This window comes from Podarcis gaigeae (genome assembly GCF_964106915.1).
Source record: "Podarcis gaigeae genome assembly, chromosome: 14".
Taxonomy (NCBI): Eukaryota; Metazoa; Chordata; class Lepidosauria; order Squamata; family Lacertidae; genus Podarcis; species Podarcis gaigeae.
The window spans coordinates 49,862,337-49,888,905 of record NC_139690.1 but is presented as its reverse complement, the minus strand read 5'-3'; the positions used below and the strand labels follow the sequence as shown (position 1 = coordinate 49,888,905).

General features: G+C 47.9%; 1 protein-coding gene and 1 long non-coding RNA gene across 3 annotated transcripts in view; one reads left to right on the top strand and one right to left on the bottom strand.

Annotated features, from left to right (window-relative positions):
- The first annotated feature begins 10,527 nt into the window (after positions 1-10,527).
- Positions 10,528-23,219, top strand: LOC310831376. The gene is made up of 5 exons (XR_014557824.1): positions 10,528-10,876; positions 11,625-11,854; positions 12,892-12,952; positions 22,506-22,634; positions 22,821-23,219. It is a non-coding gene; the product is annotated as an uncharacterized lncRNA (long non-coding RNA).
- Positions 23,220-23,412: 193 nt separating this feature from the next.
- The window catches only part of ELFN1 (extracellular leucine rich repeat and fibronectin type III domain containing 1), a 242,852-nt gene continuing 239,695 nt past the window's right edge, over positions 23,413-26,569 (bottom strand). For both annotated transcript variants that reach the window (XM_083711491.1, XM_083711492.1), the window contains exon 4: positions 23,413-26,388. In XM_083711491.1, the coding sequence (XP_083567617.1) occupies positions 23,528-25,921 (2,394 nt within the window). In that variant the 5' untranslated portion in view covers positions 25,922-26,388 and the 3' untranslated portion in view covers positions 23,413-23,527. The remainder of the gene's footprint in view (positions 26,389-26,569) is intronic.

Below are 26,569 nucleotides of genomic sequence, written 5' to 3'. Positions count from 1 at the left end.
AACACACGACTTCCACAAAGAATCCCGGGAACTGTAGTGCTTGGAATTACCGTATTTTTTGCACCATAACACTCACTTTTTTCCTCCTAGAAAGTAAGGGGAAATGTCTGTGCGTGTTATGGAGTGAATGCCTGCGGGTGGCAGGGGGGATCTGCTGCAGTCGTGAGCAGAGGATCCATGGTTCCCCTTCCTTCCCGCCTCCGCAGTTACAAAGCATGGATCCACCTGGATCCTCGGGATTTTTGCATTGGGCTACTCCAAACTCACTGTCAGATCACATGTCTGTGGCCACAGTGTGAACCACAAAAATCATATATCCACTATTTTGTTTAGAATATTTTTTTTCTTGTTTTCCTCCTCTAAAAACTACGTGCGTGTTATGGTCTGGTGCGTGTTATAGAGCGAAAAATACGGTATATATCTCTGGTTGGTAAACTATGTTTCCCAGGATTCTTTGGGGGAAGCCTTACACTTTGAATCCATGCCGTGTTGGAAAGGACCCAGGGGATCATCTAGCCAACCCCCTGCAAAGCAGGACTATGCAGTTGTCCCATAGGAGGATCGAACCTGCAACCTTGGTGCTACATTATCAGCACCACACTCTAACCAGCTGAGCTACCCAGGCTGATTATGTTCTTTAACACAGTTGCCTTCGACTGTTGTACTTTTAAATGACAGCTCCACTTTCTGGGATGACGGGGACTTCTTTGTCTCAGGAGGCTGGGAAGGGAAGGGGGAGGGCAGGAAGAAAATAAAATAAAATTTTATTGTCAGATACTTGGGAGCAAGTGGGGTTGATAAACGATCCACAGACAACAACTTTCTCTGTCTCTCCTGTGTGGATTTAATATAAACCCGCACTTACATTTATGTCATATCCACTCCATTCCAGCTGCCAGGTGGGGATTGAAATAAAATAATTCATTGTGGAGCCAAGTGTCACCACCGTGGGATAAGCTGTGACCTGATCTAAATGCCAGGGGCACCAGAGCGGCCACTGCCCAGCCTGTGCCCTCCCAGGCATCCGGTTTACAGATTCCTTCTACAATTAAGCCTCCTGGCTTTGCCGTTTGGCTCTTGGAGGGCAGAGCATCGAGCTGCCACTGTTTGTTAGTTAACAACCCTGAGGTGGTGTTTGGAGAGGATTATAGCTCTAACAAATCACTCGTTAACTACGCTAACTCATTAGAATATGCCACATACAAAATAGTTCTTAAGCGTGCTAATGACCGATTTTAAGGGATTATTGCCGTGGTAAGCCATAATTAAAAGTTTATAACGGTGCTTCCTATTTAATTATACTCAAGCCATGCTGCAGGGAAGGCTGGGCAGGGGTTAGTGCAGGCTCAGCGCCCTCAGCCCAGGTGCCTGCATTGGGGTGGGCAGCCAGCCAGCCAGCCTGCGGCAAGGGATCTGCGCAGGTGAGGATGGCTCTGCCAGCGACGGGGATAGACCAACTGAAATGTCAAATGCAGCATTTTTCACCTGTTGTTGTTGTTTAATTTTAGTTATTGAAAATCAAACTAGTGCATACCAAAACCCCCCAGATCTATAGATTCAGCCCAACACAATCTCACACTCTATACAGCTTGCCTTTGGAAAGATAAAAAGAAAAGGGAAATCAAAATAAAATGCCGAAAAAGGCAACGGAGGGCTCACAAACAAAGCTTACTGATATACTAATTAGGTTCAAGTTCGAAGTTCAGATTGTCATAAAAGAAATGTCTATCCATGCCAGTTTTCCATTTTGCTGGTATTGTTTGTAAAAGCCATGTAGCTCTGTACTCTTACATGCTTAAAAATGTGTATATTTGTGTGCATTGCAGTGAGCTCCTGGTTAGAAGGTGAAACAACTAGGCTTCAGCTCACTGGTTTTGAAAAGTTAAGAAAGTATTTGCTTTTTGATCCCATATATAGTGGAGTGTCAGGGCTAGTTCAGCTGCAGAAACGAGCAGTAAAGTTGATTCTTTATTCAAGGAAACAGAGAAACCCACAGGCAAGTGGATGTAGCCTACCTTGATTTCAGCAAGGCATTTGACAACGTGCCCCATGATATTCTTGTAAAGAAGCTGGTAAAATGCGGTCTTGACTATGCTACCACTCAGTGGATTTGTAACTGGCTGACTGACCGAACCCAAAGGGTGCTCATCAAGGTTCCTCTTCATCCTGGAGAAGAGTGACTAGTGGGGTGCCACAGGGTTCTGTCTTGGGCCCGGTCTTATTCAACATCTTTATCAACGACTTGGATGATGGACTCAAGGGCATCCTGATCAAATTTGCAGATGACACCAAACTGGGAGGGGTGGCTAACACCCCAGAGGACAGGATCACACTTCAAAACGACCTTGACAAATTAGAGAACTGGGCCAAAACAAACAAGATGAACTTTAACAGGGAGAAATGTAAAGTATTGCACTTGGGCAAAAAAAATGAGAGGCACAAATACAAGATGGGTGACACCTGGTTTGAGAGCAGTACATGTGAAAAGGATCTAGGAGTCTTGGTTGACCACAAACTTGACATGAGCCAACAGTGTGACGCGGCAGCTAAAAAAGCCAATGCAATTCTGGGCTGCATCAATAGGGGTATAGCATCTAGATCAAGGGAAGTAATAGTGCCACTGTATTCTGCTCTGGTCAGACCTCACCTGGAGTACTGTGTCCAGTTCTGGGCACCACAGTTCAAGAAGGGCACTGACAAACTGGAACGTGTCCAGAGGAGGGCAACCAAAATGGTCAAAGGCCTGGAAACAATGCCTTATGAGGAACGGCTAAGGGAGCTGGGCATGTTTAGCCTGGAGAAGAGGAGGTTAAGGGGTGATATGATAGCCATGTTCAAATATATAAAAGGATGTCACATAGAGGAGGGAGAAAGGTTGTTTTCTGCTGCTCCAGAGAAGCGGACACGGAGCAATGGTCCCAAACTACAAGAAAGAAGATTCCACCTAAACATTAGGAAGAACCTCCTGACAGTAAGAGCTGTTTGACAGTGGAATTTGCTGCCAAGGAGTGTGGTGGAGTCTCCTTCTTTGGAGGTCTTTAAGCAGAGGCTTGACAAGCATATGTCAGGAGTGCTCTGATGGTGTTTCCTGCTTGGCAGGGGGTTGGACTCGATGGCCCTTGTGGTCTCTTCCAACTCTATGATTCTATGATTCTAAGTCTGGCCCCAGTAAAGCAGTTGCCAGAACTGACAATCTGTGCCTCATACTTCCCTCTAAGTCTCCTCCCCGGCCAGTTGTTTTCTCAGTGGTCTTGAACTCTATTAGAGAGGGGTCCCTTGTGCCTTTTGTGCTCCTTGTTCCGCTACATGCAAGACCCTCCAGGCCCTTGGAGACAAGGGAGGAGGGAAGCTGAATACAGTAGGACCAGCAGGCTGCTACAAATCCGTTGCAGCCTCAGTCCCCACCTCCTCCTCAGCTGCCTGTCCTGCATCTGCAGTGCTTTCTGCCTCTTCCTCTCTGTCACTCAAGCCTGTTGCTTCTTCAGCATCCCACCATTCTGTCCCTCCTTCCTCCTCTGACCTTTCTTCTGTGCCCCACAACCAGTCCCCTGGCTCTGAGCCTTCCTCTTCCGAGGCTTCTCTCGGGGGTTCTCCAGCTGGACCCCCCCCCCAGCCTCATCGTCCAGCCATTCCTTGACATGGAGATATATCTTAACCTTCTTATTTAAGCTAGCCCTTGTTCCTTCCCCTTGTGGGCAGTCTTGTCAGATTGTCAGCATTTTTCACTTGTGATTTAAGAATGGGATGGGAGGCCCGTGGAGACTAGCTCCCTATAGTCTTCCGACCGGAGATTCTGGGAACTAAACTATAGACTTCCTACACGCCATGCATGCACTCTGCCACCTAAGGTACCCTTTCCCATGACAGGGGAAGCTGCTGCCAGAGGTGGATTTAAGGCAGCGTGGCACAGAGGGCATCGCTAGGCACTGTGACTATGACGTAGCGAATTGAGCAGAATGGAAGGTGAGAGGTGGGGGGGATGCCAGATTTTGGCCTCCCACAGGCCGCTGCTGAAATTTGAAAGACTAAAGTTTGCCCTGCTGCTGGCTGATAGTGGGGGGGGTTGGGCTTGATGCTCACCCCATTCCCACCCCCAATTCTGTGGGGCCTTTGTCTATCTCGCCCAGCCCCATTTCACCTGCAGAACTTCCTGAAGCAATTAAATCTTTAAATACCAATAAATCCCCAGGCCCTGACAGGTTTGCTAGTAATTTTCACAAACAATACAAAGGCACTCTGATTCCAATAGTGCATGGATTATTTAATGTTATATTAGACAGACTTCCCCCATACCCGGTACTTGGAGACATTCAAAAATTACAAGCTTTCGTAAGCCACCCAGAAACCCAGGAGAAGTGGGAAATTATAGACCCATTTTGTTTCTTAACCAAGTCTATAAGCTCTTTTCTTTCGGCCTGGTTAACAGGCCGAAATTGTATGTCCGTGAATATTCCCAACCTCATTGCCACCTGCATTCCTTTAGCTGAAGAGGCTGATTAATGAGGGTCACCAATGAGGGTCACCAGTGAGTGATGACCCCTTGCGCAAAGAGCAAAGGTCAGAGCTGGATTATCCTAGCACAAGTCTGCACAGCCTGTTGCCCACCAAGCCAACTGCTTCTCACCAGCTGTACGTTTTGTTCTGCCATTGCCCCTGCTCCTGCAGACAAGGCAGCGGAGAATAAGAAGGGGGCACATTGAGCCAGCCTTCAATGCCTTGGTTGGGTTGGTGGGTCATGAGAGGTGGCCAGTGAGCAAAGAAGGAGCCACGGCCTCTTACTCGTTGGCTCTCTACCTGGCAAGCAAGCAGGTGGCATCAAGGACAACGCTTGAGGAGGAAGAGGCACAGCTGGCAGCGGGAGCATTGAACAGGGTAAGATTACTGGCATGGGGCTCATTGAGGATGTCTTATTTATTACTTATTTGCGCCATCTTTGCTCTTTTTTGTAAGTATCTTTTTCCAATATCATTCCAGTAACAGCCTCATCATAACAATGCCAATTTTACCCAATTAATACAATTATTAAAACCAATTATTTATCTACTGCATTTTTGGTCCCATCTTTCTTCCAAGGAGGTAGATCTCCTCCCCATTTAATCCCCACAACAACCCTGTGAGTTGGATTAGGCTGAGAGCGAGTGACTGACCCAGGGTCATCCCAGCAAGCTTTAGCTATGGCTGAGTGGGGATTTGAATCCTGGTCTCCCCGGTTGTAGTCAGACACTCTCAACACTACGCCCAAGGCCCCCCCCAAAAAAACCTGGATCAGTGCTGATGTCACCGAATGCCAGTTGTTGAGGAGTGAAACTGCAGGAAAAGGTCATTTCCTTTTTAAAATCTTAAAAATCTAAACCACGCTTATTGCGTATTTGCTCAACACCTTGACATATCACCAGTATACTCCGAAACAGCTTCCAGGGCCTTCCTTCTGACCTTTTGATATGGAGCTCGCTGATTCCAATATGGCATTAATTTCCCTTCTTGTTTCACTGATTCCTTTTTTTTGGCATGCACTCTTCCTAAAGACTTTAGCACCAGTATTCATTGTTATGCATCCACTTTCACACTCTCTAAGAGATGGAAGGTTCCCCCCTCCCTAGTTTCCCCATTTATAATCCCCACCATGTTTTAAACACTGAGCTGAAATCAAGCCATTCAGTCTACCAAGTTAGCAATTTGTATCTTTTGGCTTTTCCTGTTTGAATTATTTCCACGCACCTTAATTTCCTGGCATTCACAACAAATGTGCAGAATCTTGTGAACATTTTTGTATTGCCTTCATGCCCTTGCGGGGTGGGAGGGAGATCTGTGGGGAGCATGGGGCTTGACTCCTGGAATCTTTGGTCTTATTCCACCAGGACTCTTATGTTCCATTAGAGGGTGATCTTTCTCCTTGGTCCCATTTGATGGGAGGTGGGGTAGAATTTGAGGGAATGGAGGCCTGAGGGCAGCGGGGAGACTCAGACAGTTACCTTTTTTTAAAAATGAAAGTTAAGTTGCTCGGACATTTCTGAAGAAAGTTAGAACAAAGAAACCAGAGGCAGCTCTAGAGCTTTGGTACTCAGCAAGTAGCGCCATTGCTAGGGATGCTTAATCACTGTTGCTAAGCAACCAGAGGAAGGAATGTTGACACCCCCACTTCAAAGTGGGGGGGAGGCTCCCAGAGCAGCTCATCCCTGGCATTTGACCCACAGTCCTTTCTGAAATGCCGAGACTGTTCTGGCGCAACAGTGATGGGACCAAATCCTGCAGGATCTCCAGCTTTGCGCAGGCCTAGATTATGTTGTCTTGAATCCCAGATAAAAAACAGTTCTGAGAACTGGAAGGCGGTTGTGCTGCTCAGTTATTTGGACCACAAATCCAGAATGGGGATCCCAGCCCCCGGGGGAGGGGGATGTGCCGTTGTCTAATTTCCTGACTCCAGACAGACACAAATCCTAGCCTTTGGCTCCCTTGCTGGCATTCAGCGTAATGAATGATCTGTCCTCCTTGTTTCTCTCCTCTTCCACTGTAACACTGTAATTAACTTAATTACCAACAGATTCTCTTTTTTTATGGAACTTAAAATGGAAATTAAATTTTGCACCTAGGTTTACAGACTGCTAACTAGACTCGAACAATCAAGCTAGGCGCCGGGTCCTTGAGAATGTATGATTTGCATATTCATGATGTTAATAGGGTTCAGAAGGTATATTTGCAACTGATGAAAAGGATAAATTAAATCTCATTTGCATATGGAGAGTTGTTTTTAACTGTTCGCATCCCAGCAGTGCTGGCAACATTGATAGGCAAGGCTGATTGGCAGGCAACCCTCTTTCTCCTGCTCGGGAAAAAATGGAGGTTGCGAACATGCTATGCATTCTACCCTACCCTTTCCCAAAGTGAAGTTCCAGGATGAGTTACAGCCTCAGTTTTCTTCATCTTGTTATGTGCCTAACTAGCTAGAGCAGGGATGGGGAACTGCTTGCAGTCCAGGGACCACATTCGCTCACGGGGAAGCTTCTGATATGATCATATCACACTGATATGAGAACATAGCAGCCATTGCAATGCTCTTTGTGGGTCTGCCCTTGCAGTTAACTCAGGGGCTGCAGTTAGTGCAGAATGCTGCAGCACGATTGCTGACAATGAACAAGCCCCCTGTCAGCTTCTGGATCAATTACAAGGGAAGCCCCGCACAGAGCATTGCAGTAACTCTGCCTTTGAAGTTAATAGTGCTTGGACTGCTGCTGTGGTTAAGCTGTATTGATCCAGGAGCAGCCACAGCTATCATGGCAGCTGATGCTGGTAAAAGGTGCTCCAAAACTGGAATTTCCCCCTCTGAAGCCCCAGTTTGGGTCCAGGCAGCTTTGAGAGGTGAATGCCATTCTAATGCCTCCTTCGCAATTAACACCACCCATGCAAAACGTAAGGTAAAATCCTTACCTCGCCAGGAACAGTGGAGTTGAAGAGAGCTTGCACAGGTGGCCCTCAAGTAGACAGCTTTTGTAGGGAGGGGCAAATCCTGTTAGGTTTGCTGAAAGCACTTCAAGATGTATACAAATGGACATCTTCCTTAATGTTGTGATTACCCTTTGCAGCCAATCTGTTGGTGCTGATGGGAGATGGTTTTCCTAGTACCTATCACAGCGCAGGTGGCAATTTTCATTGGGGTTGCAGCTGGAGAGAGGAAGGTTCAGTATCCCCACCCAACATGCTGCTGCCCCAGTGATACCTACCCCACAGCAAACTTTTAAAAACCCAAGCATGGCTACCAGGGTTTGCATCCAGTGTCTGTTTTGGCTCTTGGTGTAGCTGCTTGGATGCCATGCAACATCTTGACATAGCATGGTGCTGATAACACCAAGGCTGCAAGTTTGATCCCTGTATGGGACAGCTGCATATTCCTGCATTGCATGGGGTTGAAGTAGATCAGGGGTCAGCAAACTTTTTCAGCAGGGGGCCGGTCCACTGTCCCTCAGACCTTGTGGGGGGCCGGACTATATTTTGAAAAGGAAAAAAAAAAATGAACGAATTCCTATGCCCCACAGAGATGCATTTTAAATAAAAGGGCACATGTAAGGGCACAAAAGCTTTTGAGCTTTTGACTGTGTCGACCACGGCAAACTATGGCAAGTTCTTAAAGAAATGGGAGTGCCAGATCACCTCATCTGTCTCCTGAGAAATCTCTATGTGGGACAAGAAGCTACAGTTAGAACTGGATATGGAACAACTGATTGGTTCAAAATTGGGAAAGGAGTACGACAAGGCTGTATTTTGTCTCCCTGCTTATTTAACTTATATGCAGAATTCATCATGCGAAAGGCTGGGCTGGATGAATCCCTAGCCGGAATTAAGATTGCCGGAAGAAATATCAACAACCTCAGATATGCAGATGACACAACCTTGATGGCAGAAAGTGAGGAGGAATTAAAGAACCTTTTAATGAGGGTGAAAGAGGAGAGCGCAAAATATGGCCTGAAGCTCAACATCAAAAAAACGAAGATCATGGCCACTGGTCCCATCACCTCCTGGCAAATAGAAGGGGAAGAAATGGAGGTAGTGAGAGATTTTACTTTCTTGGGCTCAATGATCACTGCAGATGGTGACAGCAGCCACGAAATTAAAAGACGCCTGCTTCTTGGGAGAAGGGCAATGACAGGCCTAGACAGCATCTTGAGAAGTAGAGACATCACCTTGCCAACAAAGGTTCGTATAGTTAAAGCTATGGTTTTCCCAGTAGTGATGTATGGAAGTGAGAGCTGGATCATAAAGAAGGCTGATCGCCGAAGAATTGATGCTTTTGAATTATGGTGCTGGAGGAGACTCTTGAGAGTCCCATGGACTGCAAGAAGATCAAACCTCTCCATACTGAAGGAAATCAACCCTGAGTGCTCACTGGAAGGACAGATTGTGAAGCTGAGGCTCCAGTACTTTGGCCACCTCATGAGAAGAGAAGACTCCCTGGAGAAGACCCTGATGTTGGGAAAGATGGAGGGCACAAGGAGAAGGGGACGGCAGAGGACGAGATGGTTGGATAGTGTTTTCGAGGTTACCAGCATGAGTTTGAGCAAACTGCGGGAGGCAGTGGAGGACAGAGGTGCCTGGCGTTCTCTGGTCCATGGGGTCACGAAGAGTCGGACACGACTAAACGACTAAACAACAACAAGGGCACATGTAAAAACACGCTGATTTCTGGACCGTCCGCGGGCCGGATTTAGAAGGCGATTGGGCTGGATCCGGCCCCCGGGCCTTAGGTTGTCTACCAACTCTACCAGTTCTGTGTGAGCGAATTTACTTGCATGGCCCTGCATCAGAGAAACAGAGAAGGGAGAGAGAAGTTTAACCTCTGCAGACCTGGATTAGGAGAGCTGGTGCACTCCAAAGAATGACAAATCACACAACTCAGAGTAACAAACGGTTAAGAAAGCCAAACTAGGAGAAAGTAATTTACCAGGGATTGCTCCCAGAAAATAGGGACTATTGCTGCTAATTAAGGGCAGCTGAAGAGTCTGCATCTCACTGCTTATTGTTAATGGAGAGGGTGGGCTGTTAGTGATTTTGGGGACTTGGAATTGCAGCAAGCAAAGACTCGGGTTTATTAAAGCGATGTGGCTTTGATGTGGCACTTGGAATTAAAGCCGGCATATATAAACAGCTTTTTTGTGCCCTGGAGAGGATAGACCTAAATGTTGCATGGTGTGGGGGTGGGGGTGGAAGGTGAGTGCATTTATATATTTGTAGAGTTGGAAGGGACCCCATAGGTCCTCTAGACCAACCCCTTGCAATCCAGGAACCACATTTGAAGAATCCCTGACAGATGGCCACACATAACCTCTGTTTAAAAACCTCCAGTGGAGGAGAGACCACCATCTTCCAAGGGAGCCTATTCCACTATTGAATAGCTCTTACCGTCGGAAAGTTCTCCTCGATGTTTAGTCGGAATCTCATTTCTTGTAATTTGAGTCCATTGTTTTGGATCCAGCTAGAACTCTGGAAGATTCAGGGCAGACAAGAGGTGCTCCTTCACATAGCACATTGTTAAAACTCTGTGGGAATCTCTTCCCACAAGACGTAGTGATGGCCACCAACTTGGGTGGTTTTAAAAGAGGGCTAGATAAATTCATGGAGGGTAAGGCTATCAAAGGCTACTAGCCACGAGGGACACTGTTAGAGATACTGTGCCTCTGAATACTGCCTGCTGGGACTGGCAGGTGGGAAGAGAGCTGTAGCAGACATGTCTTGCCTATAAGGACCAAATACCGTATTTTTCGCTCTATAAGACGCACCAGACGACAAGGCGCACCTAGTTTTTGGAGGAGGAAAACAAGAGGAAAAAAAATTCTGAATCTCAGAAGCCAGAAAAGCAAGAGGAATCTCTGTGCAGTGAAAGCAGCAATCCCTCTTGCTGTTCTGGCTTCTGGGATAGCTGCGCAGCCTGCATTCGCTCCATAAGACGCACACACATTTCCCCTTACTTTTTAGGAAGGGAAAAGTGAGTCTTATAGAGCAAAAAATACGGTATGTGCTCTGTCATGGAGTTATTCCCCCCACCACACCATTTTCCACCACTGATTCAAAACCAAGATAGTGCATGCTCTATTGGTTGAAGATGTACTAGAAAAACATAATCACCCTACAGTATGTTATGTAGTTGAAAATGTATCTCGGCAGTTCACACAGATTATCCAGCAATCTCCAACATTATGCTTTCCCTTTCTTTTCATTTTTTAAAAACCAAACCCACTTCATCGTGTGCTGTTCGCTGCATCCATTTAGTCTGAAATGGCCCTCTCCAGCTTCGTTTTAAAAGCAAAGAGGGTGATTTGTTGTATTTGTTGAAGAAACACCGTTGTCCAAGAATGTGTAATCAGCAATTCAACATGAAACTCACAAGGTACGGTCTGTTGTTACATTGCAAACTGAGTGTTCCTGCGCTCATGTCCTGCTTTCTGGGCTTCCCATTTATTTATTTAAAATACTTAATTACCACTATGTCATAGATCGATAGATAGATAGATAGATAGATAGATAGATAGATAGATAGATAGATGATAGATAGATAGATAGATGATAGATAGAAGAGCTTAATAAAACTTAAGACTGTACAATACAGACCATATTTTTAAAAGTTAGCATCAGTAAACCATTGTAGAAGGAGTTACAGGTAGGTAGCCATGTTGGTCTGCCGTAGTCGAAACAAAATAAAAAAATTCCTGGGAATGGGTGATTGGCTGATAGGTGTGGTAAACCTGTTGATGACTGTTAACAACTGCAGTTGGTCTTACAGGAAAAAAGCTTTCCATGGAGAGACCTGGTCTGAATAGAGACACTGGATTCTTATCTAATTATACATGATAAAGCTATTTTTAGCCATCTCACCCCTTGCTTTTCCCTGTAAGACCAATTGTAGTCATACCAATAACAAATAACAAACCTAGTTGGTCTCTAAGGTGCTACTGGAAGGATTTTTTTTTTTTTTTTTTACATTGTAGAAGGATGCATTCTTAATTGCCTGCATAGGCCTGGTGGAATAGAATGGTTTTCAGCAGGTTTTTAAAAGTTCTGTGAATCTCTGCTGGCAGAGAGCTGCAGGGATCGTCTGATGTTCGTCTTAAATAGGGATATTCCATTTGGCTTTGCAGGCTGATCGTTGCCCATCAACCTGTTCCCTTGCTCAAAGAGGCCTGGAACTTTTTAAAAAGATCTATAAACCACTAGTCCTCCCTGCAACCTAAGGCGATGAAATGCCCTTGTGATGGCATCCCTATACAGAGTGATTTGCCAATAATGTGTGAGAAGATCCCTGCCCCAAGATGCTTCCAAACCAGTTAGAGACACAGGGAGGCAACCAAGGAAGGAGTCTGGAATGGCAGTGAGTAGATTGTTGTGACGCATTATCAGAATTAAAATCGCTGGAGTTTACTTTGTTTTTTTGTTTTAACTACAGTGGTACCTCAGGTTACAGACTCCACTAACCGAAATAGTACCTTGGGTTAAGAACTTTGCTTCAGGATGAGAACAGAAATCGCGTGGCAGCAGCAGGAGACCCTATTAGCTAAAGTGGTACCTCAAGTTAAGAACGGTTTCAGGTTAAGAACGGACCTCCGGAACGAATTAAGTTCTTAACCCGAGGTACCACTGTATCTGTATCCTGCTAGCTGAAATTGATTTGCACTGTGTGTGTTTTACACATGCTTTTATTACTTATTGGTATCCTGAAGTTATTTTAATGCAGAGGTAGGGATCCTGTAGACGTACAGATGCTGTTGGACTACAACTCCCATCATTCCTGGCCAGCCAAAGTAATTAACAAAGGAACTAGTTGGACCAGTTCGCCAGGTGCCGACTTATCCATTCTACCTTCATATACACAGGATCACAGGTCTTCCAAACTGGCCCCACCCCCAATCTATAACAATACATATCAGGCTTTGGGTTTTTAAACATTCCAATATGTGGGAGTTTGATTTGTATGACAAACTGAGAATGGACGCATCTCATCTCTTGTCATCACCTCAAGGCATTTCTTTCTCTCCCAGTAGTAAGGAAAGGCACATGTTGAAGGAGAGAGCTCTACAGTTATTTGGGCACAGAAGCCAGAAACTAGCCTCTTGGGAAAAGGTTTGATTTTCTGCCCTCTGCCTACCTGGGTACCATCCATCCTTGCATTAACAAGCATGGCTAATTGGATGAAATGGAGATGTCTCAGGTGGGAACCCTATTCAGTTGGAGTTTGGCTTGATGGGGTTGTGTGGCCAGGGGAAAGGATGTTGATCCACAGTGAGGCATTGTGCATATGCGCCTCACCCAGCCCTGTGGCTGAACTCTGTTTCCATTGCCAGGGACGGACGTAGCCAATGACTCAGCCTCCAGTGCTCCATATTGATTGAGTCCTGTTCCCTTCCCCAGCTTGGCAGCGGCTGAAGCCGGGAGGTCCTGGGCACCCATTCAAGCGGCAATAAAAATTGAGGTATTTTGTGTTTGTTTTACTTACAAAATAAACAATTCCCCACATTTGATGAGCAAGCAATTTCATAAATGCCGCAGAGCAAACAGGCCACCAGAGTTTCACCTCGCATGTTTCCGGCTAGTTTCTCTCAGCTGCTGCTTGGGAAGGAAAGGGAACGGCTGATGCAAGATAGCCGGGGGCAGGAAAGGTGCAGAAGCTACAAGAGGGGAAGCAGGTTTGACTCAGGCTTTTGTTTCACAAGGCTATCAATGCACCTGAAGTTGGCTGTTTATTTTTCTCCAAAGACCAGATTGGGCAAATCCCACAATTAGGCTTTCCAGGCCAGGAGCATCTTGGATGTTGAGATTTCAGGGCTGAAATCTGAGGCTGAGGAGTGAGCCCTGGAGATGGAGCTTAACTGGGAGAGGGGAAGAGGGGAAGAGGGCAAACCTCCGGTCTGCAGAGTCGACACAGTGATTTGCAACTGGCTCCTGCCAGGCTGAAGGTTGCAAACTACGCACATCGACTTCTTATTGTGCAGGTCAATGTGGGGGTTATGCTCCAGGAATAGCACGTAAACATATTGGGTGCAATGGCAGGTGTGGCCACCCTATGCATCACTCAGTATGTGGAGAATGCAGGACATTGCCCGCCTCAAAGCTGTGATCCAGCCCATGAGCTCTGCCTCCCTGCTTTCTCCCTGCCTTCCATGTTGCAAATGCTAACTCTCTTGTGCTCACTAGCACAACCCTCTTAAGTTCAGCTGAGGGGGAGCTTTGGTCCCCTTTGGCGTCATCCAGAGAATAGTTAATAAATGGCCAAAGGGGAGAGGTGAATCTCCCACCTGCTAGAAGTTGTTGTCCAGTCATTTAGTCGTGTCCGACTCTTCGTGACCCCATGGGCCAGAGCACGCCAGGCACTCCTGTCTTCCACTGCCTCCCGCAGTTTGGTCAAACTCATACTGGTAGCTTTGAGAACACTATCCAACCATCTCGTCTTCTGTCGTCCCCTTCTCCTTGTGCCCTCCATCTTTCCCAACATCAGGGTGTTTTCCAGGGAGTCTTCTCTTCTCATGAGGTGGCCAAAGTATTGGAGCCTCAGCTTCAGGATCTGTCCTTCCAGTGAGCACTCAGGGCTGATTTCCTTCAGAATGGATAGGTTTGATCTTCTTGCAGTCCATGGGACTCTCAAGAGTCTCCTCCAGCACCATAATTCAAAAGCATCCATTCTTTGGCGATCAGCCTTCTTGATGGTCCAGCTCTCACTTCCATACATCACCACTGGGAAAGCCATAGCTTTAACTATACGGTCCTTTGTTGGCAAGGTGATGTCTCTGCTTTTTTAAGCAGAGACATTTTTAAAGCAGAGACATTGCTAGAAGTGCAACGCTTTATTTCCTCTGCACATTTTAACGTGTGTCCTCACTGCCCCCACCGCTGCCCAATCTTCTGAGCCTTTAATTTCCCCCTCGCCTACTGACTGCATTAACGGCTTCCATAAATGCTCCTTCGATTAGATGCAGCTTCCTTTAACCAAGTGCATTTCACCAAACGGGGCCCATAAACATTATCATTCCTTTGCCGGCCTTTTGGGGTGAACCGCTGCCCGTCTTCTGCTTTGCCATCTCCAAGCAGTGCTCTCTCTCTCCCCCACCATCTTTCTCCTTAAAATAAAAGCCCATATTGGTCTGCTCTTGGCAGGAACAAGATGTACCTTGACCTAAAGGGTCCCATCTTTCCCCTGGCATCTGCATGCTTGTTTTCGTGGCTTAACAAGGGAATCTTTAACAGGGCTTTGCTTTTTCCCCCCTTTTCCTTCCCTTTGAGCTAAATTGGTTCCCTCCTTTCAGCAGTTTCCTCCCCCTCCCCTGCCTCCCTTCCCCGGCTTCCTGCCATTCTGCCCTTAAGGCCGGGTGTTTGTTCCGATCTCTTCTCTTCTGAAAAGGGCAACAGTGTCAGGCGCCGAAAGGGCAGCTCTGCAGTCATGTCTCTTCCCCCTGAGAGAACCTTTCGCACCTTGGGAATGTGAGAAAATCTCTCCTGGGAGGGCAGCACAACCTGTGGGTGTCAGCCAGGCCCATTCACAACTACGGCCTCCAGGTGGTAGCCCCCTGTGGACAACCAACTCTTTTTAATGGACCAGCCCCCTGGCCACATGCCAGGGATGCAGAGACCCAGTTGTTGTTGGGCTTACCCCTGCCCAACCACCATGGCCAGCAGTCAAGAAGCACTATGGGCTCCACTGAAGCAAAGAGTCTAATTGGTCAACGTCTAAAAGATAACGAGCATCAGAACAACCTGGCCACTATAAGGAAATCCTGCCCTTGGTATGTTCAGTTCCCACCTCTCCATTTTGATTCTCTGGCCCCATATCTGCACAAACTTAGTATCCCAAAATACAGATGTGCTTTTACACTTGCAAGACTGGATGTTTTGCCATCTGCGGTACTTGAGGGTCGATTCCAAAAGATCCCGCCAGAAAAACGTCTTTGCCTCTGTGGAGATTGTAGCACCAAAACAGCGGCACACGTCCTCCTGTCCTGTACTCTCTACAAAGGCCTGAGGAACGGGATCATCACCCCACTCGTACTAACCATCCCAGGGCGCTCAACCATTGCCACAATGTCCTTTCTTCTATCAGATCAAAATGAGCAGATAACAGCAAAGGTTGCTAGGTTCATAGCAGGGACAATCAGAATAAGTGCCACTAACTGACAGCTGATTCAGGACTTTAAATTGTGCTTTTATATCAAATTTCCTTTTCTGTAATGTTTTAGTTGCTATGGCCATTGGCTAATGCGAATAAAGTTTTATCTCTCTCTCAAGGAGGACTGGAGTTGGAGAGCAGCAATATCTGTAAGGCTGAAGGTTCCCCTTTCCTTGCCACAGGCAACCAGGAACCCCATGCCAATGAATGAGTAGGCAGGCCATGAAAGAACAGTAAGCTTCGCATTGCGTGACCGCTCTCATCCAAAGTCCTCCTTCACACAGTGCGTAGCTGAACTGTGGAACTCCCTCCCACAGGAAACAGTGATAGCCACCAACTTGGATGGCTTTAAAAGAGGAATAGACAAAACCATGGAGGATAAGTCTCCCTGTGGCTAGCAGCTTTGATGGCTGTGCTCTGCCTCCACCATTGGGAATTGTGGGATGGGAGCGCTCTTGTGCAAGATGCTGAACTAGATGGGGCCTTGGCCTCATCCTGCAGGCTCTTCTTTTGTTCTTAAGCTGCCTGAGAGTTGTTAGGCGGCCCCTTATTCCCCCACACACCCCAGAAGTACAACTTTCAGAGTGGTTTAACAACCCCACTTCCCAGGGAGCTCTGGAAATTGTAGCTCTAAGGGCCTCCTAACATCTCTCTTGGCACCCTTAACAAATCCACCTCCCATAATTCTTTGGGGGAAGCCATGGCGGTTTAAAGTGGAGCCACAGTGCTTTGAAGCTGTGGCGTGAAGTGCTGGGTTGTCAGAATAACAACAGAGCATCAGGATGCCACCCAGGTGTGTGTGGAAATGATGGGCTTGTTTTCCCTGCTCTTATCGGTCCTCCCTCTGGTGAGCTCTCAGAAATGTTAATAGATTCTGAGTTGGGATTCCAAACTGCTGCTGTGCTATAAATAGACCAGCGCACTGCGCCCGGTTTTAAAGGACTCTCATTGATCCATCTTCTCATGGTCCTGGGCCAAATGCCTTCCCTGGGCGAGTCCTTCCACATCCTCCTGGGTATTCCTTCTTTTGCCCTTGCCAGTTCCTTGTTCTGGTTCCTAGCCTGGCTTCCTTTTCACATGGGAATGAGTGAGCCCCTGGAAATGTATTTAAGCGGCATCGTTTTCATTGACAATTTAGAAATGTGACATCTTGCTCCTCAATCGCAGTCCTGCAAGGACCTCAGACCAGGAACAGTGTGAAGTCCTCTCTCTTAGCCTGATTAAAATGCCAGGATGCAGCTAGACGGGAAGGCCTTAATCCTTAAACAGGCCTAGAATCTTGATCCTGGCTTCTGTAAAGGAATCTCTCGACTCTAGTTTCCCATGGACTGGCAGCACTGATTGCCCTTTAGGACTTTAGGAGTGTGACTGTGTTGTTGGCTGGGTCCTGCCCACATGCAAACACTTCGTAACCTAATGTTAAAGCAATGTACTGTCTTTTCCTTGCAATAAGCCACTTTTCTGAGCGTTTCTTGGTGTGAAGAGTTCTTCATCGGGTAGAAAGGCAAGAGTTTACATGCATTTAAAGAAAGCATGACTGTCTCCATCCTGTATTTTGGTTCTCCCATAGAAAGTGCACATTTGGGCCATATGTGCACTGGATATACATGTGGATATACATAATACACCTGGGGCTCAGAGGCAGACTGCCTCTGAAGATGAATACCCTTCTCCACTTTCCTAGAACACAGCCCACAGAACACAGGTGGTGGGGGAGTTTCTGTCATGTGCCCTTTACCTTCAAGAGTTAATCCAGGAAACAGGTTGGCCTGTTCTTGACAGTGTGGTGTAGAGCAGGGTTAGGCAACCTAAGGTCCGTGGGCTGGATGTGGCCCAATCACCTTGGACAGTCTGGGAAGCAGCATGTTTTTACATGAGTAGAATGTGTGCTTTTATTTAAAATGCATCTTTTGGTTATTTCTGGGGCACAGGAATTCGTTAATTTCCCTCCCAAAAAAATATAGTCCAGCCCACCACATGGTCTGAGGGACGGTGGACTGGCCCACAGCTGGAAAAGGTTGCTGACCCCTGGTGTAGAGAGATTCCTTGGATTGCTGTTTTCTCCCTGGCACCCAGAGCCACAAATAATTCAAGTGCACAAAAACTTCCCCACTAATATGTACCAGAAGCTGCAATTCCCAGGAAACATGAGCATGCTTTGAGCTCCCGTGCCTCTTTTTTTCTTAGAAGACCTGAAGATTGACCCTTCTGTCAACCGGCACTTAATTCCTGAAGCAGGCTGTGTCTGCGTCGTGTTTTCAATATTGCCCAGGATTGGTGTCTTGCTCCTAAAACTCAGGATATGAAAGCAAGGCTGTCTGTTTGACTTCCATCTGCTTTGCTGTTTCCCGTAATCACAGCCTTCTGTACTTTCCTGCCTTCGTAATTCAACCGAGAATATTCTTTATGAGGCTGGTTTTTAGGTTTTGTGGTGGTGGTGGTGACTGCCGTTACCAAACTAAGAAAGATGGCAAAGGATAACTAAGGTAGTTCATAACGACACCTGGCCATTTATGTTTTGTTTTAGAGTGAGCCAAGGGTTTCACATACTTTTCTCAGATTTCAGCTACCCCGTAATGCAGGCCAGAATAACTATTGTGTGGAAGCGGAGAGATTGCGGCCAACCGGAGTGTGTGTGTGTGTGTGTGTGTGTCCCTACACCCTCGCTGGGGTGGTCCGTCTTGTTTCACCACCTGAAGCAAAAGGGGAAGGTGTTGCCAGGTGTGCCACCCCCTCCTGCCACAGCCTCGCTTAATGGGGTCTTGGGAAGGGCCAGCAGAGCTCTCATGAGATTTCACAGGGCTTGTCCAATGTCTCTCCAGAACCCAGAAGCTGCTGCAGCTGCTTCTCTTTGCTCTTCCACACATGTGGTGATGCCCCTTGGAGTCTACCGCCCGAGGCAGCTGCCTCAGTCTGCCTCATGGATGGGGTGGCCCCGCTCCGCTGGTGACCTTGGCACAAGAGGCAAAGCCCAGCTGCCTTTCATGCTTTGATCCAAGCCTCAGTTCTGAGGTAACTGTTAAAGCCGTGGTTTCCAATGTGGGGCACACACCCCCTGCACAGGGGGGCAATTTGATTTTTTAAGGGGGGCAATTTGAGAATGAATTATAAACAGTGAATTTTTTGCAAATGTCCTTTCGTTCTTTTGCTTTTCTCTTTCATGGATGCCACGTTCTTTGGAAGTTTGTTTAGACCAAGTTAATGAATGGCCTTTTAGGCTTCCCCATGTGAATAGGAGTTCACTTCACGAATAATAAAAATTATATGTCATGGGGTGGGCATCTTTTGGTGAGCGCCTTTCTCCTTTACTGTACAGTGGTACCTCAGGTTACAGACGCTTCAGGTTATAGACTCCGCTAACCCAGAAATAGTAACCTCGGGTTAAGAACTTTGCTTCAGGATGAGAACAGAAATCACGCGGTGGCAGTGTGGCAGCAATGGGAGGCCCCATTAGCTAAAGTGGTGCTTCAGGTTAAGAACAGTTTCAGGTTAAGAACAGACCTCCAGAACGAATTAAGTTCTTAACCTGAGGTACCACTGTATTTCGGAATTTTCCTCTCTAGACCTGGATTTGCCTGTAAAAAAGGCTCAACACCTTTCGCCAGAACCCCCCCAAAATGGGTAGAAAACTGCCAATCTACTGTGAGTAGATTGCAGTCTCTTGGGAGTTGGCTGTCCCTGGGCTAGACAGACAGTGAGGTAGAACTGAGACTTTGACTAAGAGAGGCTGGGTTCAACTTCTGGCTTAACCATAGTTCCAGTTACAGATAGGTAGCCGTGTTGGTCTGCCATAGTCAAAACAAAAAAAATTCCTTCCAGTAGCACCTTAAAGACCAACTAAGTCAGTTCTTGGTATGAGCTTTCGTGTGCATGCACACTTCTTCAGATACACAGTGTGTACCTGAAGAAGTGTGCATGCACACGAAAGCTCATACCAAGAACTTAGTTGGTCTTTAAGGTGCTACTGGAAGGAATTTTTTTTGTTCTGGCTTAACCGTGAAGCTCACTGTCTGGCCACCAGCCAGCGACTCACTGAGCCTTGCACTTGGCTACACACCAGACATATACGGCACATTCTCCCCCCTCCCCTCCCCAAAGAATCCTGGGAACTGTAGTTTACACCCCCCCCCAAGAGCTGCAGTTCTCAGTGCTCTTAAGAGATTGCAGTTGCCACGATTCTTGGAGATGGAGGAAATGTGCCTTAAATAGTGTGTAGGCAGCTGCTGTTTCACAAGGTGGTTGTGAGGCCACGTAGGCTGCCACCAATTTCCTCAGAGAAAGAGCAGATAATAAATACAAAGGAAAGAGAAAGACAGAGGTTAGATGGAGAAGGATGTCTTGACAGCTTTCTAATGCCTGAGAGGATGCCAGGAAGAAGAGGGAGAGCTATTTCCTGCGTTGTCCTCTGGCAGGCAGCAATGGCCTTGAAAAAAAGAGTGCCCCACTTTGGGCCTGCCAGATGTTGGACTACAAATCCCATAATCTCCCGCCATCTTTTCTTTTCTTTTTAATTGGTGTGTGCCACTTTTGGATAGTTGTCTGAAAAGTGGGATGAAAATACAGCGGTACCTCAGGTTAAGTACTTAATTCATTCCGGAGGTCCGTACTTAACCTAAAACTGTGCTTAACCTGAAGCACTGCTTTAGCTAATGGGGCCTCCTGCTGCCGCCGCGCCACCGGAGCACAATTTCTGTTCTCATCCTGAAGCAAAGTTCTTAACCTGAAGCACTATTTCTGGGTTAGCAGATTGTGTAACCTGAAGCGTATGTAACCCGAGGTACCACTGCACAGTATATAAACATTTTTTAAAAAAATAAAAAAGCTAGATACGCTTCCCACTTATTATAAATGGTGTCCTCTTCTGTGGTGGCCCCTAAGCTGTGGCACTCCTTCCCCACAGAAGTGCGCATGGCATCTTCATTATGCAGTTTCCGAAGGATTCTGAAGAGGCCGCTCTTTACCCTGTCTTTTGACACACGAGATGTATATTTTCAGGACCCAACTTATTTTTTTGTGATTGTAAGTTGTTTTAATCTCTCTCTCTCTCTCTCTCTCTCTCTCTCTCTCTCTCTCCCTCCCCCTCTCTCCGTGTGTGTGTGGGGGGGGGGTGTAACCTGCCCTGGGACCTTAGGAGGAAAGGTGGGTAATTAATAAACAAACAAATAAAAAACACCCTCCTTCCACACTGGCCATGCTGATAGGAGCTGCAGTCCAATAACATCTCCAGGACACCATTTTGCAAGAGTGGGAAGTGCACCTAGATTATAGGAGCTTTATGACATTCCAAAGCAATAAATGGTAAATGGGATTTACATGAGGAGAAGTCTGACCTTCCATTTGTTTTTAAGAGAAAATGCTGATGGTGGAACAGAAAAAGAGTCTTCCGAGTTCTGTGTACTGCATGTGTTGAGTTTGAGGATGTGCCGGAAGGCCTGAGTGGCACATTCAGGAAAACACGCGGTACAACACAGTTTGGGAACACACGGTGGGCTTCTGTGTTTGAATGCTCTCCCTCGTGGCAAAACCTTTCGCCCAGTGGAAAGCTGGCATGATAGCAAAAAGGCGCCTCTCTTTTCTATGAGCAAAGTGTTGCGTTGTTGTTGTTTTTAATGTGGAAGAGCATTAAAGTATACTTCACCCAAACTCTGAATTGGTGCATTCCCTAGAAGACTGCGTGTTGTTGCCCGATGGATTGATCAGTTGGTCTCTGGGATCCAACATAGGGTTGGTCACATTTTAGAATACAGTATTCTTCTCAATTTATAATCGTATCTGTGGTGTAGTCAGGAATTCAGGCACACACTAAGCACCACCAGTCCTGGGCTATCCACATGCTGTTGAGGTTGCTGGTGGCTATTTTGGAATCAGGGACTTGTGCCTCAGGCAAATTGTAGCTGTGACACTGGGGATGTTTGTGCATAGATGCGGCTACCTCACCCCCTTGCAGTGAAACAGATAGAGGAGCTTTGGCAGTAAATATCTATCAATTGGTTCTGTCACACATTGGTTCTGTCATTTGGCAACTGGTGTACCTCACCGTAAAGACGGATCCCATTTTATTACCAACTTTCCCTGTTGCAAACTGAGCAAAAAAAGTCCGTAAGAAAAAGAATAGGGGCTGCGAACATAGTATTGAGATGGAAATCTCAAGTGGGTTCTGCTTTCCATCCCTGGGAAGCAAATAATTGCTAAGGCTGGTGTGTTAATTTGGCGCACACAGAGAGGAATTTGGGTCTTAGCAGTGAGAAAACTTTCCCACCTTTGCTGTGCTCCAATTTTCAGAAGCTGGTGTCTATGTGGATAGTGCTGTTAAATGGTTTAGACACTAGGGGGCGCTGGACCCAACTGAGTGGAATCAGGGGATTTCTTGTCATTCCCAGAAGCTGATACTATCTACACAAGCATGGGAGAGAAGGTGCTCTCAGGTCCTGCTTGCAGGCTTCCCATATGCACCTGCTTTTCCAATGTGAGGACAAGATGCAGGAGCTGTTGACCTGATCTAGCAATAGGATATTATTATTCTAGTTGCTAGGGAACACTGGACTCAGTTGTACCTGGGTGGGTTTTTCTGTGTGGGTCATGTCATTCTATAGTTTAGTCAGCAGGTGGAGCAGGACTTAGCAGGTGTATCCAAGAGTTATATTTTGGAGAGAGAGCAGAATCCTTGACCAGCTCCTTTACTAGTGTATGACCTGTCAGTCTTCTGCAACATGGTGCCAGAAGTCACATTTTTAAATCCATCGAATCCTTATTAGACAAGGAAATTGGGCAGAGCTGCCTGACCTAGAAGCCTCCTGCTTTAAGAATCATGCAGCCCAGCCTAAGTGGAGGAGGAAGATTTGCTTATACATGTCTTGGTGACCCTCAGAAATGAGAGGAGCGCTGCCATTTTCTCAGCACACTTGGAATTGACGAGAACTGAAGTCAGCAAACTTCCATGGAACGCAAGGCACACCCCACCCTCCCAACAGAGAACCAGAAAAAAAGTCAAGCCAAGGTAGGGTGTTTGGTTTTTTTTTCTTTTTTCTAAAATCCATGATTAAAACCTGGTACAAACAGGTGAATATATAGATATATTTCTTTTAGTAGATGTAATATTTTTTTTCCTTTCTCTTTCTCTCTCTCTCATTATACAGCAAACATTTGCAAATATAGAATTTCTTTTTCTCTCTCTGTACAATAGAGCGGTGTCGGTTTTTACAAGGCGACACACAGTACCTTTTCACGAAAGAAATGCACAAATGGGACTTCAGGCGGTTCATAGTCTAAACTGGAAGACTCCATTTGCAAAAGGCCCAAAAAGAATTATATTTTTAATGTTTATTTTTTTAATAAAAAAAAAAAACACCTTCTGCTAACTTCTTCTGATTTACCTTTTTGTGTGTGTGTGTGTGTTTCGTTTTTTACTTTTTGGTTACTGAAAGGAAGAAGACAAAACTGTACACAGAGTCCACAAGAAACCACAGATTCATGAGTCATGCGATGCAGTCGTGGTTACTCCAGTATTCCTTTCATTTTGTGCCTCTCTCTCGTTCCCTGTTGTTTTTCACTCAGGTTTTTTTTTTTTAAATTCAATTTTTCTGCTTTTTTTTATAAAAAGAAAACATTTCTCCCCCACTCCACCATTTACCTATTAATTTTTCAACATTGTAGGTGTTTCCCTCCCTTTCTCTTTTCAGATTTGGTGTGGATCTCACGAATGCGAGACAATATTTTAATACCTCTCTCTCTCTCTCTGTTACATTATATAGAATAATTATAGATAAGTTATTTACTTTTGTGTGTGTATGTGTGTTTTTAAAGACAAGTCTGGATTAAAAATAGCTGCTGCTGATTTCGTTTGTTTTGTTTTGGTCCAGTATTAAGTCACGAGTTACAGGTTTTGAGGACTCAGGACTTGTGCTGGGCAGACACCCCTTTCCAGTAGTCTAAGATGTCATGCAGGTCCTCGTCTTTGGCAAACTGGACCTTTTTGCGTAGGGCGTGGCCAGCCGCCATGTACTCCTCCTCGTCTTTGTGGCGCTTGCGGTTCAGTTTGAAGCGCTCCCAGATGCTGTGGGAAGGCTTGCAGGTGTACTCTGGGCTAGAGGTGTAGCTCAGGTTGTGGTACTGCGGCGAGAGCTGAGAGTAAGCCAAGTCCCTGGGCCGCGGCCTGGTCAAAGGTTCCAAGATGGAAGGCTTGCGCACGCCCATACTCTCGTGCTGCTGCTCCCCCTGGTGGGACCCTGGGTACGAGTGCCGGTGCTCGCTGTACTGGCGGATCTTCTCGGCCTCGGCCCGCAAGATGGCGGCCGCCGGCGTCACAGTGAGGATGGTGTCTGTGGTTGGAGACGTCTTCTCGATATATTTGGCTTCGGATTTGTGGGCGGAGCCCTCGGAGCGGAAGGATCGGGGGCTCCGGACGGAGCCGCTGGAAGAGGTGCTGGAGCGCTTTGGGGGGCCCTCCATGCTGTGGTGCCTCTGCAGGGGGTGGTTGTAGCTCTCCTTGTAGACCGGAGCCAGGAAGCTGTGTTTGCTGGGCATCTGTTCAGACAGGAGCACCAGCTGAGGCTCAGCCGTGGACACCGCCCCCGACTTCACCCCCTGGAAGGAGGTGGACTCCGATTTCAAGGCATCAATACAGTTGTTGATGATCTGGTTGACCTTGTCCACCTCCTTCGTGATGGTGGAGATCTCCGCCACCGAGCTCTGGCTGTCGGGCTGCAGGGGCAGCTCGCAGTCCCTCCTCTCGGGCTGCTCGCCCGTCCGCACCTCCATGTAGTTGCCCTTCGTGGCCTTGGGGGTCTCGCTCTTGTCGATCAGCTTGTACTGCTCGACTTCCCCCACGGAAGGGAGGTAGGGGATGCGGGTCATCGTCTCTCCGCCCAGCATCTGCCCTTGGGACAGCTGGGAGATGCTGGTCGCCTCCATCTCCGGCCCATACTTCAGCTCGATGATGGTCTTCTTCATGTTGATGGCAGCCTTCTTGTGCTTCTCCTCCTGCTGGCGTCTCTTCCGGAGGCAGTAGTACACCACCCCAAGGACAATCACCATCCCAAACAAGCAGCCCAGGATCGTCATGATGTAGTGAGTGGCCGTCGAAGGGCTCGGCACAGGCTCCTCCCGGTTATGCTTGTTGAGGTTGATGGTGAGGCAGGTGTAGTTGTACCTGGAGACGCGGTTGGAGGACATCACGCAGTAGGTGTAGTCTTCGTTGGGGCCCAGGTCCGTCAGCGTGATGTCCTCCTTCTTCTTCAGCAGCTTGGTGAGGACGTTGTAGCGGCCGTTCTCAAACTGCGCCAGGGTGTACATCTTGCTGAAGGGCACCGGGATCTGCACGCTCAGGATGGCCGAGTTGTGGGTCAGCTGCTTCACTTTCATGGTGGGGAAGAGGCCCGGGTCGATCACGGGGGTGTGCAGCGAGGCCTGGGGCGTGGTGCCGTCCCCAGAGAAGCACTCCTCCTCGGGGCACGGGCTCTCGGGCGGAGCGGTGGTCACCGGGTTCTTCAGCGGGATCAAGTAAGGCGGCATGGTGTAGGGGCCCCCGGTGCAGAGGGAGGACAGCATGCCCAGGGCATTGCGGTACCCGCTCCGGCCTTGGCCCAGAAGGTAGTAGCCAGAGTAGTCTGGCGGCGAGTCACACTGCATGCGGTCGTAGGTGCGGGTCATGTTGGTGAAGCCCTCGAGCCACTGGAGGAAGCCCAAGAGCTCGCAGGAGCAGTAGAAGGGGTTGCTGTAGAGTTCGCAGACAGACAGCTTGGCCAGGCCCCGGAAGGTGCTGCTGTCCAGTCTCTGGATTCTGTTCATCGACAGGTCAATGTTCACGATGTTGAGGCACTCCCCGAAGGCGTTGGGGGTGACGGTCTCGATGAGGTTGGCCTGGAGGTAGAGGTACTCGAGCTTCCCCAGGCCCCGCAGGATCCCCTCCGTCAGGTTCCTCAGGCGGTTGTAGCCCAGCTGCAGCACTTGCAAGTTGTACTGCCCGGAGAAGGCACCGTCCTCGACGTAGGAGATCTCGTTCTTGGTCAGGTTGAGGTATGTGAGATTACTGAAGCGGCTGAGGGAGGAGAACTGCACGCTCTTGATCTTGTTGTCGTTCAGCCTCAGGTCCAGGATGGTGCTGTTGATCTGCTGCGGGATGGACTCATAGGGCGGCTGGTTCTGGCTGCAGATGGCGAGCCACACAAAGCCCTTCTCGCCCTCGATCAGCCAGCAGTCCGCCTGCGCCTTCCCCACGTACAGGAGGGAGACGGCCGCCACGCAGGTGCACAGGGCTGACGTCGCGGCCCACCGGCGGCCTGCCATTTGGGAGGGCTGGGCGGGGACGAGGGGCCTGCAAGGGGAAAGGGGCGACAGTCTGCCTCACAGCACAAGACCCCGCCTTGGGTTAGTGTTCGCCATTCTCTCCTTGCGCTCCATGGTTTCGGACCATGAAGGGAACATCCAGTCGGAGGAGGAGGTGGGAAGGGGAGTCCTCGTCCAGCGCTGATCTTTCCCAGGGTGCCCCCTTGGGCAAAAAGCTCTAGCAAAGGGCTTTCTGGCAAGCTGTCTCTCCTGCCATCCTATTGGGCTTCCTTCAGGGGGCAAGGAGGGACCTGGGCGGAAGAGGGAGGTCCGGCTCAGGCACACACTTCTCTCTCCCTCTCGGCAGGGCGTTTCCCGGTGCTCGTCTTGCCGCCGGCTTCTGCTTTGAGGCTCGGCACCTTCTCCATCACCCTTCCTTGTCGCAACTGCCTCTGGTAATGCTGCTTCCGCTGGGTTACTTGGGTCTCCTGCCGACAAAGAAGCAGAGAGGGGGGAAGGCAATTAGTGGGATTTGTCAAAGTGAAAGGCAGCCCCTGTAAAACAGCACACTTCCCCCGCCGGGTAGGAATAATATAGGGACACTGGAAACTGCCTTTGTCAAGCAGTCTAGCTTACTGTTGTTGGCACTGGCTGGCAGCAGCTGTGCAG